Genomic DNA, 17,782 nt, shown 5'->3' with positions numbered 1-17,782 from the left:
AAACATCTCCCTTACAGGAAAAGCACAGAAAAAGCTGCTTTACCGTCCTGGACAGCAAAGACCCCAATGTTATAGCAATTAAATTAAAGCATATTCAGAAACTTACACAAAAATGCCCTGAGCCATTGCAACAGGCCTGTACAAGGAAGCTGATCTAACAATTAGGCTGGTACTTTGCATTCCTAAAAGACAGTTTGATTTTCAGCCTGAATCACTTTTTAAAATATATAAGTACTAGAGCCAGGGACACACTTCAGGCTACCAGAAATGTTTGTCACAATCTATTATTGTATAATAATAATTTCTCAACAAGATGGTTTCCAGATTTTCTGTACTTAAAGCTAAGGCAGACCTCCACTATAGGCCACTGTGACTACTACCATCATTGCAATCCTTATTATGGGGCACAATATGTCAAAATGAATACAAAACAAGGCACACAGGAGTTGTCAAGACCCTTCCTTGTACTTGGACTCAAGTGCTGTTTATTGTGGCATTGCTGCCCTCTCCTCTCTGGGAAAATATGCACACTGAATGCATGAAGTAACTCACCAGCCCGCAGGATACACAAACCCAAACCGGTCCGGGGACTGAGGAAAGAACTTCCAGCAGCTAAGGAAAATGTGTGGGCAGGCTTGCCCTGGCATTGCCCTTTAACATCACCCTCCAGGCAGTGGAAAGCACTTTAACTCACACCCATTCAGAGACGGGAGTGAACAGGCCAACCCTTGCTGGTGTTGTCCCGAAGCGCAGAGCTGCCTGAAGCTGTGCAGAGGCACTAGGGGGGCAAAGCCGAGCTCAGCCCTGCCCGAACACGCACCCAACCACAAAGCCAAGGACAGGGACTGCAGCATCCGGGAGTGGGGAGCATGGCAGCAATGCCATCTCTGCAGCAACTGCGGTTCACTTTGACCACTTTATTTGCACTTTTATTTATTTCCAGCCTAAGGGCTGTTAGTACAGAGCTCAGACAACCACAGCTGAGAGAACTGGGGCTGTCCAGGCTGGAAAAGTGAAGGCTTCTGGGTGACCTAATTGAGGCCTTGAAGGACCTGAAGGGAAATCACAGGAAAGATGGGGCAAGAATATTTAAAGGGGCCTGCAGTGACAGGACAAGAGGGAATGTGTTCACATTGAAAGAGAGTCTATTTAGACCGGATATTAGGAAACAATTCTTTACGGTGAGGATGGTGAGCCACTGGAACAGGCTGCCCAGGGAAGTTGTGGATGTCCTATCCCTCGAGGCGTTCCAGGCCAAGTCGGATGGGACTTTGGGCAACCTGGTCTAGAGGGAGGCGTTCCTGCCCATGGCAGGGGGGTTGGAACCGGATAATCTTCAAGGTCCCCTTCCAGCGCAAGCCATTCTATGAGCTGGGCAGCGCCAGGCAGCGCGGGGCCCGTCCGCCGCCTCCCGCCATCTCTGACAGCGCCCACCCCCCTACGGCTCCCTGCCGGCCCTTTCCCCGGGCTCCCCGCTGACCTGTCAGCCCCCACCGCTGCACGTCCGCCTCCTGCACGCCCGGACCCCCGGCCCGGGCGCCGCCAGCGCGGCGGAGCGCCTGGAAGAAGCGGGACATGGCGGGACGATGTCAGCCACGGCACCGCCGCTCCGTTCCCGCCGCCCGCGGCCGGCTGCGGGCGGGGCCAGCCCCAGCACCGCCCCGGCAGCGGGAGGGCTCGCCGGGAGGGAGCACCGCGATGGCGCCGCCGCTGCTGCTGCTGCTCCTGCCGCTGCTGTCCGCGGCCGCCGCCGCGTACCTGTGCTGCGGGCGGCGGCACACGGGCAGCGCGGCGGCCGTGCTGCACCGCCGGGGGCCGCGCCAGGCCGGGCCGCCGGGCCCGCCCCGGGACACCGTGAGCGCCGGGCCGGGCGGGGGGCGGCGGGCGCGGGGCGGCGGGGCCGGCGCTCACCTCACTGCTCGCCTTCTCTCCGCAGTGGGCTCCGAGGCTGTGCGGCGCCGGGCTGCGCCTCTTCGTCCATGTGGCCAACACGGTGAGTGCGGGCCGGCGCCCGGGCGGGGGGTCCGGAGGGAGCGGGGCTCGGCGGGGAGGTTGTGGCGTTAAAGGGCTCGGGTCCCTCCGCCCTCTGAGGAGCGTTCCAGCAGGGTGCTGAAGGCAGCGGTGCCGCCGGTGCTCCCCTCGGGCGGGCCCCGGGGTGTTTGGCTGATCCCGCTGTGGCACTGGGACCGCTCGGGGTCAGGATGCAGAGGGGACAAAAGCCTGCGTGGCCTGGGCACTGCCCCCCTCGCACCTGCTTCTGCTGGAAGCAGCTGGGTCTCATTGCTGCTGCTGCTGTTGCTTGGCCTTTCCTTTTGAGCGAAGTAGGCACAAAAGTTTCTTTTCAGCCGTGTCACCTGTTACAGAACTTGGTGTCCAGCTGGGCCTGGAGTGAAACAGATTGATGGGCTGTGTTTATTTGTGAGAATACCTTAGGAGTGGCTTTCTGTGGAGATGTAACAACCGGAGTACTTTATCTTTTGCTTTGTGACTGCTTCTGGTGGATGGCGAAGGGCTTCTTTCCTTTCCCGATACCTCCCTTGGAAGGGAGATGTGAGATTCTCAGTCTCCTACGGGATTGTGCTGTGCTAGATTAGATGTAGATTAGGAGCCGTGTGTTTTCTAAAAGGTGCCGTAATTCTTATGCAATGTGTGAGGTAACATGCCGCTTTGTGGGGCTGGCAGTGTGAGCCTTGCCTCAGACTTGTACTGTATTTGTACATCTCACAACGTGTTTCTGAAGTCCATTGTTAAGATTCTAAGACAGGCCAGAACAAGGCTGGTCTCTTTGGGACTGTTGATGCTGCTACTCTGCGAGCCAGGGTATTGAAAGACTATTTTCTGCTGTCTGCTACCACAAAGTCTCTAAATTTCTCACACTTTTCCAAGTTGACTCATGTTACCGTGGGAGCTGGTTGAGAGACAGGCAAGGTCCTAATAGTAAATAAAACAATAAGCTCCTGCCTTATCCAGTGTTTGCATAATCTGTGGAACATGAAGAAAATAACGGATGGGAGCTATGTAGATGCTTCTTAATAGTGTTGCAGCTGCAGATGCTAGCTTTCTGTGTGAGTCAATGAAGGACAAAGGCAGAAGAATCAGAAGAATACTCTTTTTATAACTATATAAATATGAAACGTGGGGGGAAAGCATTTCAGGCCATTTTTTGTGGTGTAAAATGCAAGTATTTGTGCAGTTTCCTTACTGCATAGCATTATGCATGTGTGCACTCTAATGCTCTCTAGTGTGCTCCGAGCCTGCATCAACTGTGAGCATATTCAGCATTCCTTGTCTAGTGAAAGAAGGTGTTCAGGTCAAAGTTGCTGCAAACCAACATTTTTGCTTGTTTTTTTCCTAGGCTTTTGGGCAGATCTGCTTACTGCCGTTCTTAATGAGGTAAGCGTGGGGACTTTTCTCCCACTCTGAGGTTCTTTTATTTCTTGTTTTATGTTTAAGGTACCTGCATTGCACATTGCTTGTAGGTTATCTGAAATTGTATTTATTAAAGAGAAAAGCTGCATAATTTGATTGGAGGATAAGATTACTTCATAGATGTTTACTAGATTATTTTTTTAACTGCTGTCATTTAAGTGGGTCTCTATGAGAAGAAATTAACCTTTTTTCACACTCATGCAGGTGCATAGGAACTGTATTCCCCAGCTTTGCTTTTTGCCTTTTGTTTGCTTTTGTGTCTCTTTGTTCTTTTGTTAAAGGACAGTTGTTTTTTCAAAGCTGGTGGCTGTGCAAATATGCTGTTCTTATCACTGATAGGGTTAAAAGAATAGTAGTAGTGGGGAAGTGAGGCCAGACATAAAGTTCAGAGGTTTTGGTAAGTTCTTTTTTGTGATGTTCTCTATTTTAGGTTAGTCTTTCTTCTTTCTCTCACATGTGTTTTTGTCCAGAAACTGATTTCAAGTATACATTGAAGTAAGGAGTAAGTGGACACTTGTGTAAGAGGTTCAGGAGCCTCTTCATGCTTTTTTCATATAATTTGCCCATCATTTGAAGGGTCATCTGTGCAGATCCCAGGATACTGAGAACTGTCTCAGCCCTGAATTTGACTTGGAATGTGGGCTTTTTGAGCAAATCAAACCCAGGCAAGTGTCGCTGCTGTTAAACTGCAGATCATTCCTGGATATCTGTGAGGATTTGATCTCCTTGCTTTGTGTGGTCCAAGCTCTGGATTTATGCTGCAATCCCCATTGTATTTGACTGCAAACAAACTATGTTCAAGCAGGTCATGAAAAAGTCTGAAGAGGTGCTCGTTTTAACCGGATTAGTAGTTGAATGTATGGCTTACACTATATTTTCCTTTTACTTTCCTCTCCGCTCCTGTCTTGTTTGGTCTGTGGATGAGAGGTCCAATTAAAGTGAATCAAAAGCTTCCGCCATTTCTTTCCCAGCTCGAGTTTACGGAGGTTGGCCTTATATCAAGAGGTAGGAGGCTTTGTTAAACAGGCAGAATAGATTTGATGCTGCCTTTAGGAAATATGTGAGAGAGATTAGCTTGTAACTGTTGCAACTCCCTGCTGTGAAAGCAGACTGCTAAGACAAAATGTTCTTGGGTAAGGTTCCTTCTGAACAGTCTGAAAAATTAGTCATAGTCGAGGTTGAAAACTCCAGCAGTGACTCTCTCTTATTCAGAATGAACAACTTCTCGCTTATGCGTTCCCTTGACATTCATGAAGATCCCACGTTTATCCCGGAGGTTGCTGCAGGGGTTACAGAAGACAAGTCTGAAGCTAAAAGCCCTTCAGATGTTATCAAGCAGCTGACAGATGCAAGGTCAGTATGTGATGTGTAAGAGAGAAGTGGAAGAATACACGTGCTGGCACTGTTGTGTTAGTGGGAAGCTGTCATTGTCAGCAATTTAGATCGAATTCTTGTATCCATGCCCAGCCATTTCACAAAACAAACAGTGCTGTCAGTCATCTTGCCTTTTGTAACTTACAAATCACCAGTAATTACAAGCAGTGTGAAAGGGAAAAGTCTGCCTATTGGGAAGAGACCAAATTCTGCCCTTACCAGGGCTCTGGTTGCACTATTAGAGCAGGTACACTTTGGCTAGTCAGTAAATAGATTGCTCTGTGTGACTTTGCGGGAGTGCTGCTTCTAGCCTGCAGGGAATCTCAAAGAGAACACCATGTTTGCTTGGAGGAGGGCAGGAACACATGTTCTAAAGAAAATTATGCACAAGAAATTAACTTCGTTAGTGATGAGAAATGGTCTACTGATTATGTGCTAGAGCTATTGATTTGCTGTTGAAGCAGTTTGCTTGTGTGAGCTGCATGGTGCTTTTCCCACTCCTGCACTACACACCCAGATGTGCTGCTGGCTGTCTCTGGATTGAACTTTTGACAGAGGTCCTGGGAGTAGATTCACAAGTATATTCCAGCTAGGCTATAGTGTTGTAGTGGTGAGTAGCAAATGTAAATCTGGAATACATTTTGAACAGTTTAATGACTGCTGTATTCAGGAGGAATATGAAGAAACTAGAACATACTGGCAGAACTGGTCCCTTATTTCTGTGGCATCCACAGTGTGCCTGTTGCCTGGATTGTGTGCAAGAAATCTGACAGAGTGTGAGGTGTAATGCAAGGGCTGGCAATCCACATGGTTTGCTGTGAGTGATGCCCAAATCTGCATTGTACGGTAATGCTGAAGTCTACAGGTGTGAACAAACCTGGCTGTGGTAGCTTGCAGTTGCACCTTTTAATCCTTTCTTTTGCAGGTCTGATTCTGCTAGGAATGGATTTAGCTTCAAAGGGATCAAAGACTATCTGGAATGCTACAGGTAGGTGAAATTATGGTCTGGAAACAACCTGTCCCACATGTTCCTCTGCTGTGGGCTGCCACTTTTCCACAGGCTCTCAGGCATCTCTTTGTTAGCATTGTCCTTGAGGTGCCATTGTTTATCATCACTTCCTGCTGTTCTTTTCCTTTAGTAGAATAACAAAGGAAAGTCAGCTGGGAGAGCTGGCACAACTTAACAAGCCCTGCAAGGATATTAAAATGTCATTTTCTTTGGCTTATTGTCAGTCTTGTCTGAGAGAAATTTCTACATATCTTGTTTTCTCAGACATGAGTGAGAAGTAGAGGAAGGTTGATCTGGATTAAGCCAGTTGTGCATTCTGTGGGTCTCTGATGAATCCCTTGGTTCCCCAGCTCCTTGTGCTTCTCTGAGCATGACACTTGCTTTCACCCAGTAAACATGTCCAGCTTGGAAAGAACTGAAAACAACTCCCTAACTCTGTTGTCTGCCTGGTAATCCTAGTTGCCTCTGGGACATGTGCCAGAAATGGAGCCCTTGGAAAAATTTTCTTGCACCCCTAGAACTTGTTCCTCAAGGGCCACTTCTGCCTGCAGGCTGTGGCATTGGAGCAAAGGGCTGACACTGCAGTCTGGTGTTACAGGTGCATCTTGGCCTTGAGGCTTTTGTGTCAGCCAGAGATAGGCTGTGTTACACCACAAACACACTTTGCCAGGAGGGAGGGAAGGTTTTTTAAAGGTGGGTTATGACAGTACTGCTGGCAGCCCCTTCTCTGTAATGGGATAAAGGGGTCTGACCTCTTGGTCTTAGCTCAATATACTGGGAGTTTCGTAGCTTCCAAGCTTTTAGGAGCATGAGGACTCTCAGTATAGCTGTCAGCTATTTATCTGTCTGATGATTCAGGAACATTTTGTTAACTCTCCTAGCTTTTGCCTCTCCTCTAAAGGAGCATTTTGTGTAGGCAAATTCTCCCCTTAAGGAAAAGAAGTCTTGGTGGTGTCAACAGCATTCAGATCATCACCACACAGAGATTCCTACCCAATTCTTGCTTAAAGCTGTGACAGCTGCCATCTTGCTGCATGGGAGACAAATCCTGTGAGTGAATGTGTGAGGGGAGGTCTTGTAACAAACTCCCAACTTCTCCTGTCTTGTAGGAGTGGGAAGCTGACGCCAACCCAGGTAGCCAAGAACATCATTGCCATGTTGGAGGACTGTGACAAATCCACGCCACCGCTCAGAGCCATAGTGCAATGGGACCAGGAGCAAATAATGCTGGTAATGTCTGCCTCCGGTAGGAAAGTGGCCTCTGCCACCCCAAGCATCCATGAAAAGGGCAAATATGCACAGAAAAATAAGTACATTTTTCCTCACTCTCTTTAGTGGACTACAAACAAGTTTGCTTTCCTTCCTGTGAAGAGAGGTAGCATTAAATCAATCTGTTTCCTGCTGGATGACTGTTTATAATAGGACTTCTGTGCTTATGTAGCATCCATTAGTGTAGATGGTTCCAAGTTGTAGTTTCCCACCAGCATATGGTGGAAGAAGGAAACTTTGATAGACTGGCCAAGAAAGCCATTTTTTATATCCATTCCAATACTGGTGATGACCTTCAGCTCAGCTAAATATATACACAGCATATGCTTTATGCTTTTTCTTTTTCTCTGTGCAGATGGCTGAGGCCTCCACTACTCGTTACAGGAATAAGTGTACCCTGTCTTGTCTGGATGGCATCCCAGTGTGCCTGAAAGAAGAGTTCAAAGTGGTGAGTTTCCTTGTCTAGCTGCCAGTTTCTGCTGCAGGTGGTTAACCTGGACAGCTCACTGTGACAAGGTTTTGAGACCAACTTCTCAGCAGAAGCCTGAGAATATGTTTGTAATGAGGGGTTGTATGTGGGTTTGTAGTGAGTAGGATTAACAAGTTTTGCAAGGTGAAGACAGATCTTGCATAAAGCAGACGTGCTCCATATCTTGTACTGATCTTTTTAATCCATGGGGAGTAGAGGGTGGGTGTGGGAAACAGTCTCTTGTGATGAAATGGGAATGTATAAAAGCATCTGTAAAGTGGGTGTAACTGTCTGTATTTCTCAGGCACTGATTCTGCTCCACTGGCAAAACATCCCTATCACCTTAAAATACACCTGCCAGAAATACACAAGTTCCTTTGAAAATTCCTACTGACGAAGATTTTTACCTGTTGCCTAACAACAGCTAACAGTAGATACTTGTGGCAGTGCCATCAGGCTGTTGTAGGTTCTGCAGAGATGTACCCCTATGTACATAGGGTCCTGTTTGTGTACAGATTCTTCTGTTGGTGCCTTGAAGTAAAGAATACTTAGCATATCCTGAAAATAAGCCCATCTGTTATTTTGACATTCGACTAATCTTGATGCCAGTCTTCAAAAGCATGCAGATCTGAAATGATGCAGCCCTGTCCATAGAAAGATGGAACAGAGAGTTGTGTGCTGTGGGGCCAAGGTGATCTTCAGCTTCTGGGCATAGCAATTTCATTGCTGCAGGGAGGCAGACTTTGATGATCTACATGTTTCTGTTCTACTGTATCATGGTGTGAAAAGGACTCCTCTGCATGGGAGAAGGACCAAATACTGAAGGGTTAAATGTCCCTCTAAATATTGAAGGGTTAAGTCACAGAGATGAACACAGGACAAGTTGAAGAGTCATGGTCCCTAGCCCTTGCTTACCTCCATGGGTCCTAATGTCTGTGATCTGTTGTGATGGTGAAGTGTGCATGTGCTCCTTTGCTAGGGTTTTAGAATGAATAATTAGGTGTCTTCTTGTTGAGGTGCCTTACCATCACCGAGTGGGAACAGTGTATCTTGGGACACAGCCAGAAACAGAAGATGCTACTGTGGCCAAGAAGCTGCGAGAGGCTGGGGCTATCATTATTGGGGTCTCAAACATGCATGAACTAGGGACTGGAACAACTGGATGCAACCCTAATAGGTAAAAATCCCTTTCTTCTCTCTTCTCCCAGTCTAGAAATATCTATGACTGTCCAGAACTCACAGGGAAGAGTACAAAAATAAGGGGAAGCATGACGGAACCCTGAGGGCATGAAAACCCAGTACTGTACATTTGAGGGTTAGAGTAGTTGTGGAAGCCTGAAGGCTCCTGAAACCAAAGGGAGGAGAGGCTCCAAGTGTTGTCTTCTGAGTAAGGAACTTGGTTTGTCAGGCCTTACGGGCCTGGAGGTGTGAATGTTTATGGTATTAGTGGTTCACAAAAGCTGTGACAGAAAACAAATAGTCATGTAATGCTCAGCCTCAGTGATGGCTGAAGGCCTAGAATACTGAGAAAAAGGTACAGTCATCTCAGGAGAACATAGTGGTTTTACTTCCTAGCTAAACCAGGTTCACTGAATGTGCTTTACTACGGTGAATTCTCCAGCTATAGCCAAGCTGAGACCTCAGCCCCAGAGCAGTGGTGCTCACAGCCTTGATAAGCCTTGTGTAGAGACACACTTGGTGCATGTGCAGCTGGATGGAACTAGGGCTCCCCCTCAGCTGCAACAGCTGCCAGCATTTCCAGCGTTTCCTCACCGTGGGAGGGCGGCTGGATACCCGGCGGCTTGGCAGGGCTCTGCTGGCTGGGGCTGTGGTCAGGCTGGAGGCGTGGGGAGCTGCTGCTTGGGGATAAAGGGCAGAGCTGACTTGCTTGTCTGTAAGGATTGCTGGCCACCAACTGCTCCACCTTTTGGAATTGCATCATGCACTGTGGCAGGCAGAAATGGCACGGTGCCGTTGCCAACAGAAGAGCTGAAGTGGCATCTTTTCTCTTGCTTTGGGCCTCTTTTGGATGGGCTGCTTATGCTCACAGGAGATTGGACTCTGAGGCAGAAGTCTTTTTTCCATCCTGTTTTTTAGGGATAGGCACTTTCTAAGATTAAGTGGCGTCTTTTACCAAGAGATCAGAATCTCTGAGCTGTGTTTCTGGATCTTTTCCTGCCCTATAGTGCACGCAGTCCTCCTAAGAAAAAGTTAAGTTAAACAATCTTTGTCTGCTTCAGGTACCACAAGATCCCTAGGAACCCCTACAATCCTAACCACTTCACAGGTGGGAGCTCCAGTGGGTCAGCAGCAGCTGTAGCAGCAGGTAGGTGGTCCTAAATGGAGATGGTGGGAGGAAGATCCTGAGCCAAAGTACCTCAGGCATTTAGTTTTTATGGGGGGTTTGGGTTTAGCAGCTGGAGGGAACTTGTAGCTAAACAGAGAGCTCTGTGTGCTGTCTTGGATACAGCTGCTGGTAGAATGGACAGGGCAACATGTTGTGTCTCTGATCACAGGCCAATGCGTGGGTTTTTTGTAGGTCTCTGCCCCGTGGCTATTGGCACAGATGGAGGAGGCTCTGTGAGGATTCCTGCTTCGTTCTGTGGTGTGGTGGGGCTGAAAGGTAGAGCCCTTTAATCATGGAGGGGTGTGTGTTTGTCTTGTTTGCTGTTCCAGATAGAATGCCACAAACAAGTCAGACACTTATTAATTCCTGTGAAGTAAAATTTGACCAGAGAAACTCTGAAATATAACACCCTTAGAGTCATGAGGGTTAGCATGGCAGCATTTAAGTATTCTCTACTCTCTGTTGAACGTATGTTCGTAAAACCTTATGTCAAACTTACGTCAAATACTAAACAAAATATGCATGCTGCCTTTCCTTTCTACCTTTCATCTGAGACCAGATACTCAGCCATTACTCTCTTTCTGTCCTTCACATGTGGTCAGCTCGACACATCTTGATTCATCTGTGGATGATAACCAAATGCAACTGGTCAGAAAGGTGCTATGAGTACTTGCAGAATGCAGCTGGTGTTAGGCATGAAGTCTCACCATGAAGTCAGACCTCCCATGGGGTGCTGTCTCCTGCTGTTGATAATCCTGCTCCTGCCTCCCCATCCTCCACACCACAAATGCTGCTTCTGCATATTTAAATACAAATATTCCAAAATGTCCCTGCACATATTTCCCCTCAAGTAAATAATTTCTCTGGGGGGAAACCAATTTCACTATTCACATGTTTTACTGATGAGACAGATTGGGGTCAGCAGAGCAGGGTACTGAAGGATGAGAGACTGGGCTCTGAAACAGCAGACATAAAAGTGACTGGCAGGGGTTTGCTGTTTACCCTGGGTGCACCAGAGCCATCTAGGTGGCTCTTCCCAGTGACTGCTGATACCCAGCTAAATCCCATTTCTTGTTCCCCAGGTACATTTGGGCGCATCAGTTGTCATGGCAGCTTGCCACTCTCCTACTCCACAGTCAGTGTAGGTAAGAGGATTTGTGCTCTGCTTCAGGGACCTTGCTGTGTGGTGCTCTCTCATACAGGGGAGGCAATCTCTGCCTAGGAAAGACCTGGGGAGGAAGGTACTATTTACCTCTTGTCACTTTTTTATAACTGGTCTCTTTTACAGGCCCTATCTGTACATCAGTGGCAGATGCAGCCATTGTTTACAGTATCCTTGCTGAGCCAGATCTGCTCTATCCATATGGTAGGTGAGCTCTCTCCCTCCCTGAGCCCAGATGCTCTCCCTTCCTAGAGGCATCCTGGAATAAAAGCAGGAACTCTTCTTTGTTCCCTGCAGGACTGAAACAGCCCAAAGCAACCCTGTCTGATATGTGTGCTCCTGACCTGAAAGGTTTAAAACTGGGAGTGGACTGGACATTTTTTAAGGTGCCTGGTTTATCTCTTATCTTTCTGCTGCTTTGAAAAATAAGATTTTAAAGGAACCCAGTGCATTCATTGGTCTCTTGCCTGTCATCATTAAAGCTTCTCATATTTAGTCCTGTAGTTGGAAGATAATACAGCCTGTGTGAAAACATCAGCATGGAGATATTTTTTTCTAAGGCAGCCTTTTGAGTAAGAGTCTGTTGGAGCCTTGCAGAAGGTAATGACTACTGCTGATTCTATTGGAAGCAATGCTTCTGAACTGATAACAAAAGGTAGTTAAAATCAAATGAGGAAAAGGAGTGTATCCACTTGGTGACAGTGCTGTAGCTGCTGAATGTTATTTCATTATTCCTATGTAAAAATGGGACTTGCAAGCTAGTACTACTTGAAAATTGTAATACAGCCCCACAAATGTACTCAGGATTTCTTCCTGAAGATACAAAAAAGACACTGTCTCTGGCACAGTGCAGATGAGGAATATTCTCTGCTCTGGAAAAGGTGACCTTTCCTTTTCATTAAGGGTGTGACCTGCAAGCTGTTCTCTTGCAGCATGTGACCTAAGTCCTGTAGGACTTTCACTGCTGTTAGGGACAGGAACAAGGAAAGGACTGAAGTCCTGGTGAATGTGCTCACCAAGATGAAGAGAGCAGTTACTAAAGTTCTTTCCTCTTATTCTTTAGGCATGTGATGCTGAAGTCCTGTCTGCCTGTGAGAAAGGTAAAGAGGGAAAGTCTCTAAGTCTCTTACTGTGCCTGATGTTATGGTGTTACTTGGTGTTCCTCTTATGTATGCATTAAATAGCTCTTGTCTGAAGTCCTTAAAGGCAGTTGCTTAAAGGGGTCTGCTGGATAAACAGCAGTAACTTTGTATTGGGGAAGCCCCCCTGACTGCTGAGGGTTAAAAAGCTCAGCAGTTGTAGGCTTGTCAGATTACAATGGAAGAATGCAGTCCAGTGTGCTCGGCCTCTTGTGTGTATAAAGACAGATCTGTGCTTAGTGATACTTACTCTGCAAGCTTTAATGGTAAAAGACTTTTAAGGAAAGGCGTTGTTTCACAACATAATGCTCAGTAGTAACAGAGTACTAGGTCTTTGTGATATATCCAGTCCTCTGGTATTTCCTTGAAATCTGCCAAGTGGCGCCTTTAGGGTGACTTTGTCAGAGTTTAGACTAAGCAAAATTGATCCTGGTGAGTACTTGGGGGCAGGGGAGAAGGCCTCTACAGTGCCTGGTATAGTAGTTGCACTGGAGCTGAGTATTCAGGCTTTGCCTGGATTTTCTTCACCCTCCTTATTTCCACAAACACACTTGTACATTTATACAGTTTTCTTAGGAGAGGTGGATCATAGGCAAGCTTGGGTATATATGAAGAAGCTGGGGTCACAGAAAGAAGAGGATTCTTTTCAGACTACAAAAGATTCACTTTTCCCAAAGTCTTGGTGTTCAGCCTTGTTAAAGTGCATCAAGATTTAGTGGCTCTGTATTGTTTACCTGGTCTCTTGAGTATTCCCTGGTTCCTTTACCATTATGGTTCAGAAGAGGCTTTGAATGGGATCTCTTGATGCTAAATAATCACTTCATGCTGATAGAACACTGGTCACGTGTAGTGCTCAGGGAAACATTGTCAGTCCTTTTACTGTTTGGCTTAACTGGGAGGCTAGAGGAGTGAGGTGAATTTGCCTGAAATGCAGCAAGTTAGGAACCTGTCTGCAGCCCCTGCTCTGTTGGAATACTGAGCTGTAGTTAGGTTGAAAGCATTTCCCTGCAGGAAGCAGCTGCAGCTGTGCATGCCACGGGGTGCACTGAAGGTGCTTGCCCTGCAATGGTGTTTGGAGACTCTCACTCTGCAGGGGCTGGGGATTTGCAGCCTTTCTGTGAAGCCTGGAGAACTCAGGGATGCTGTCTGTCATTTACCTGTCCTGTACACAGCGGTGAAGCACCTGCAGAGTTTGGGAGCCAGTGTGGTTGAAGTCTCTCTTCCAGAGATGGAGGAAGCCCGAGTGGCACATGTGATCTGCATTCTCAGTGAGATGAGGGACTTCCTGCAACCCGACTTCAATAAACATTTCCATGAAATGGTAAGTAGCAGCAGCTTGGAGCAGTGTCAGTAGTTGTTCTGGCTGATACAGATCAAATGTCATGTCAGTGAGAAACCTGAGGTGCTCCTGCTTCTTCTATGACAAACTACCTGTTGGATAGCTACTGGTATAGAAGGGCAGACCTGGAAGAGAACTCCTGGGCTGTCACAGTTCAATTTCCTGCAAGCAGAGCCTTGATCAGTTTTTTCTGTTTCAGAATTTGGAAACTCGGGCTAGCTTGGCCTTGGCTTGCCAGTTCACAGCTCTGGATTATATTAAGGTGAGGAACACACTGGGGTGAAGGCTGAAGGGAGGCACTTAGTGAAACTGTAAAGGTCGGATAGGGGCTTCTCTTAGCTTCCCCATACATATGGGAAGATGTCACCCAGCTTTAGGTGTCCTCTGCTGTGAAAGCATGCAGGATGGTAGGGCACCACAGAGGACATGCCACCTGTCCTGTACCCTGATTCCACATTGCGGGAATGGTGTCTTCTTTTGCAAAGATGCTGATGGGCAGAGTCTGCCAACATCAAACATGAATTTTGTGAGCCAAGAGGGCCCATCAAACAGTATTCTCTCTGCTTGTAGGCAAATCGACAGAGAACTCGGAGCATGAGATTTTTGCAAGAGATCTTCAGCAATGTGAACTGTATCCTTACACCAGGTATTGGCACTCTTGGCTAAAGAGACAGTCCTCAACAGCTGTGTGGTGCCTTTTAAGAGCAGTCACTTCATTAACTTTCCCTCCTCAATTTTGAGAGTATGACTTTTGTGCACTTTGCTGTGCCTTGCACCCTTAGAGATAATGCAACCTGATTAGAGAGATCACTGTGTATTTGTAGACTTAGTGGTTATATATATATATATCCATGGCACTGCATCAGGTTGCCCAGAGAGCCTGTGGGATCTTCATCCCTGAGAACATTCAAAAGCTATTTGGACATGGTCACGGGCACCCTGCACTTGGTGACCATTCCTGATCCAGAAGGTTAGACAGGATGACTTCCTGAAGTCCCTTTCAAGTTCAGTCATTTTGTGATTCCTCCATAGCTGTTCCTTGCACTGCTCCAAGAATTTATGAATGTGATCTCTTGACTGGGAGCAGCGATATGTCCTTCACAGTCCGGTCCATGAGGTAAGGAAAGTGCTATTTGCTCTACAGAAACAAACATTTGGGAACAGCTGGCAAAGACCTTCAGACTGTAAGTGGGAGAGATTAATCATAGCTGTCTCTACCAAAAAAGGATGAATTTGCTGCTGTCCCCAGGAATAGTGATGACAGTTTTTTCCCCCTAGGTTCATGCAGCTTGGCAACTTCACTGGGATTCCAGGCCTTGTTGTTCCCATTGGATATTCTACTGCTGGGCTTCCAATTAGCCTCCAGGTGAGTATTTGCTCTTTGTGAATGCTGTGGCACAAAATCCCCGGCTGGCTTTGTCCTGCATCACAACCTGTTTCACACAGCTCACTCGAGGAGCGAGCAGGTACTGGAAATAAAACTTAAATTTGAGGGTGATTTGCCTCACTCCTAAATGGCAGAGGTCTCTTTGGTTATCTTTCAGAAAGATTTCTCTGTCTCCCTGTCTATTTGCATCAATATCCAGTATTTGTCACTACCCTTTCCTCTCTTATTTCTAATATCTTTAACTTTTTAAATATTTTCCTCTTGAAACAGGTGTCATGTAAAGGGGAAAGATCTATGTTTTGCAATTGAAAGTCATACAGCTGCCATTATCCCAAACACAGTGATGCCATACTTACTGGGGTAAAAGGAGAAAACATCTTTTGGGAATGTTGAGGGGGAGAAATTGTTTCTGAGGCTTTCAAGAGCATCTGTATGATGCTACTTTATTTCATTCATCCTTTTCCTTCTGCCTCTCATCTTCTCCCAGGTCATGGCAAAATGGTGGGATGAAGCTGTTCTTCTGAGGATCGGCCTAAAGCTAGAGCAATTCCGTGACCAGACCAAAAAACCATCCATTTATTATGACATCCTCGCATGATGGAGCAACCAAGATGGGGAACAAGTCTGGTTTTTTTCCTAGTCTGACCTGACCAAGTATTAGAGTGAACTTGTTTTCAGTGATCATCAGAATAAGGCATAGTAGCAGGCCCATCTGAGGAATGGGGACAAACCACTGATCTAATCAGGCACTGAGGCTGAGCAGACATAATTTCTGCTCCCTGCTTGGTGGATGGTCCAGTTTATACTAGGGAGACTAACTGTGCTAGCTAGTTGGGGTTTTGCCAACAGGGGAAGCTGCAACTATCTTCTACAATTTCTTCCTATGTAGGGGTCCTGTGTATGGGTGGAAGGCAGTTGCATCTGCAGGACTGCATGCAGGCAGGTCATACTACTGCACATGGCAAGGTACAACCATAACCTGGTCATGGAACTCCTCCAGGACAGAACAAAGGTACTGTTTCTGAAAGGGAAAGGCAGCAAACACTGCCTAGCACCCTTGGAATGAGGAGGATCTTAACCCACCTGCACTTAGGCAGTGTTTGTTTTGGCTCTGTACTCAGGCACTGGGAGCAAACCACAAAGCCTGTAGCTAAGGAGGTGCTGCCAGCAGTGCAAGGTCAGTGTCTGGGTGTGCTCACTGCCCCAGAGCCCTGCCTCCCTTTCAGCCTGGGATGCAAGGGGAGGAAAAGCCACACCATTGAACACTTCTTGACTCCACCCCAAAGCCCTGGTGCAGTGTTTTGACTTTCTTTTGCACATCTCCATTTCTCAAGCTAAGCCTTGAAGAGCCTCTTTTCTCCTGCTGATTGCTTATATATAAGCCTACGATAATCTAGGTGTCCAAATGGAAGAAATCACTGGATAATGCTATGAAATACTGTTCAAGGGATGCTGAGCCAGCTATTAGATACAGGTAGAATTTGTAGGAAATGCTACTGAGCTACTGCAAAATTGAAGCTGGATGCAAGAAAGGTGTTGCACAAAGAGCAAAAGAGCATATGCAGCAAAGAGCCTGCTCTAGATAAGAAGCCAACCTTCTCTTATCTTTAAATTACTTCCTAAAGTAATCAAGGTAGACATGGATTACTACATACAGCATGACATGGCTGTAAGCCACCATGTTGTTTTATTGAAAGACTCCAGACTGTAAATTCCCTATTACCTTTGTCCTGCCATAACCATTAGGGCCATGTGAAAGGAAAGGCTTAGGAGTAACTAAACCTAAGCATTTGTGCTCATTTTGGGTTGAATGCTCAGAGGTATCTCCTGTTGTCTACCATCTTGGGCATCCTGGAACTGTGATCAGGCTGCTGGAGCAGCTGTCCTACAGACAGCAAAGATCACTGAATTCTTATATAGCTTGGAAGGAAAGAAGAAACAGAAAGTAGTTGCAGTTTCTGCCAAACTCAGTATAGTTTTGGAATTTCTTTTTCCCATACTTGCATACAACTTAACCAGAGCTAGTGCTTTACTAATGGTTGAAGTTGTCAGAGGGCATCTGAATCCAAGAACATTGCATTGCTGTCCCCTGCTTAATTTCCTGAGTTAAAACATCAACTCCTACCATCAGCTGTCACCAGCATGCACAGTTAATTGTATGGTTGATTATGCTTTTTATCTTGAATAAAAACACAACTGTTTTTTCACTGGAGTCTAGTATAGCTCAGCTTTAGGAAGAACAATCTCAAAGCAAGACATTTCCTATATTATTTATGATAAGTTATTAACACTACCAACATAAATTACAATGAAACTGCTGAAATGTAGTGCTTAGCAATAAAGGAGTTGGTAAGAGTTTCACAAGAATAAATTTCAGTTAGGAACATTACTGCTTGAAGGAAATAGCTGAATATTTCCTAATTCAATGGTATTACTCAAGGAATTATGAGATGAGTGTTTAAAACATTCAATTACAACCCTGCTAGATAAAGCTCTTTACTTCAAATCGCTTCCTAAATGTTTCACTACTTTAAGATTCTAATTTCAATATTTAGTTCATTCTGTGGGCATAATGAGGGAGCTCAGGTTGCTGGGAGGAGAAAGGCAAAAGTAAACAGTTACTTTTTAAAAGTACCTGCATCCTCCTAACAGTGGGAAGAAGAACTGAGTTTTTACTGACTGACAGTACTACTGCTTCCTCCCTTTGCCTAAACATATCTCATCAATGCACATTTCCAGTGCAAGAATTTCCTAGTACTGAGGTCACTAAAATAAACTTTACTCATCCTGGTGAAAGGCCCCTGTGTTTCCTTTTTTTCCCTGGCTGTTAGTTTATCCGAATTCTGCAGAAGACCAGT

At 46.3% G+C, this 17,782-nt stretch overlaps 2 protein-coding genes across 3 annotated transcripts in view; one reads left to right on the top strand and one right to left on the bottom strand.

Moving 5' to 3' along the window:
- Window positions 1-2,030, bottom strand: part of CHD1L (chromodomain helicase DNA binding protein 1 like) — a 25,115-nt gene extending 23,085 nt beyond the window's left edge. The window contains exon 1 of one of the 2 annotated variants that reach the window (XM_064410233.1): window positions 1,912-2,030. Coding sequence is in view for 1 of the 2 variants with exons in the window: in XM_064410232.1 (XP_064266302.1) it covers window positions 1,481-1,577 (97 nt within the window). In the remaining variant the exon portion in view is untranslated. Of the gene's footprint in view, window positions 1-1,480; window positions 1,620-1,911 lie in introns of those variants that run through there. The other variant, XM_064410232.1, reaches the window with a different exon arrangement.
- Window positions 1,561-17,720, top strand: LOC135294658 (uncharacterized). Its single transcript, XM_064410234.1, has 20 exons — window positions 1,561-1,854; window positions 1,937-1,993; window positions 3,356-3,393; window positions 4,642-4,782; window positions 5,729-5,791; window positions 6,922-7,042; window positions 7,437-7,529; window positions 8,567-8,727; window positions 9,791-9,876; window positions 10,090-10,173; window positions 10,980-11,042; window positions 11,186-11,263; window positions 11,357-11,445; window positions 12,123-12,159; window positions 13,371-13,519; window positions 13,737-13,799; window positions 14,108-14,183; window positions 14,570-14,654; window positions 14,816-14,903; window positions 15,412-17,720. The coding sequence occupies exons 1-20, from the start codon at window positions 1,576-1,578 to the stop codon at window positions 15,520-15,522; spliced, it is 1,962 nt and encodes a 653-aa protein (XP_064266304.1). The 5' UTR covers window positions 1,561-1,575; the 3' UTR covers window positions 15,523-17,720.
- Window positions 17,721-17,782: the final 62 nt, after the last annotated feature.

Source organism: Passer domesticus, chromosome 2 (genome assembly GCF_036417665.1).
Source record: "Passer domesticus isolate bPasDom1 chromosome 2, bPasDom1.hap1, whole genome shotgun sequence".
NCBI lineage: Eukaryota > Metazoa > Chordata > Aves > Passeriformes > Passeridae > Passer > Passer domesticus.
The sequence above is the reverse complement of the archived record's forward strand: the minus strand, read 5'-3'. Positions and strand labels throughout refer to the sequence as shown.

Bases quoted from the DNA above. Each gene is read 5' to 3' on its own strand.
- LOC135294658 (XM_064410234.1), top strand. From the start codon at position 1,576: ATGGCGGGACGATGTCAGCCACGGCACCGCCGCTCCGTTCCCGCCGCC. The intron at 8,728-9,790 runs GTAAAAATCCCT...TGTCTGCTTCAG, and splicing joins ACTGGATGCAACCCTAATAG to GTACCACAAGATCCCTAGGA. The intron at 13,800-14,107 runs GTGAGGAACACA...CTCTGCTTGTAG, and splicing joins CAGCTCTGGATTATATTAAG to GCAAATCGACAGAGAACTCG.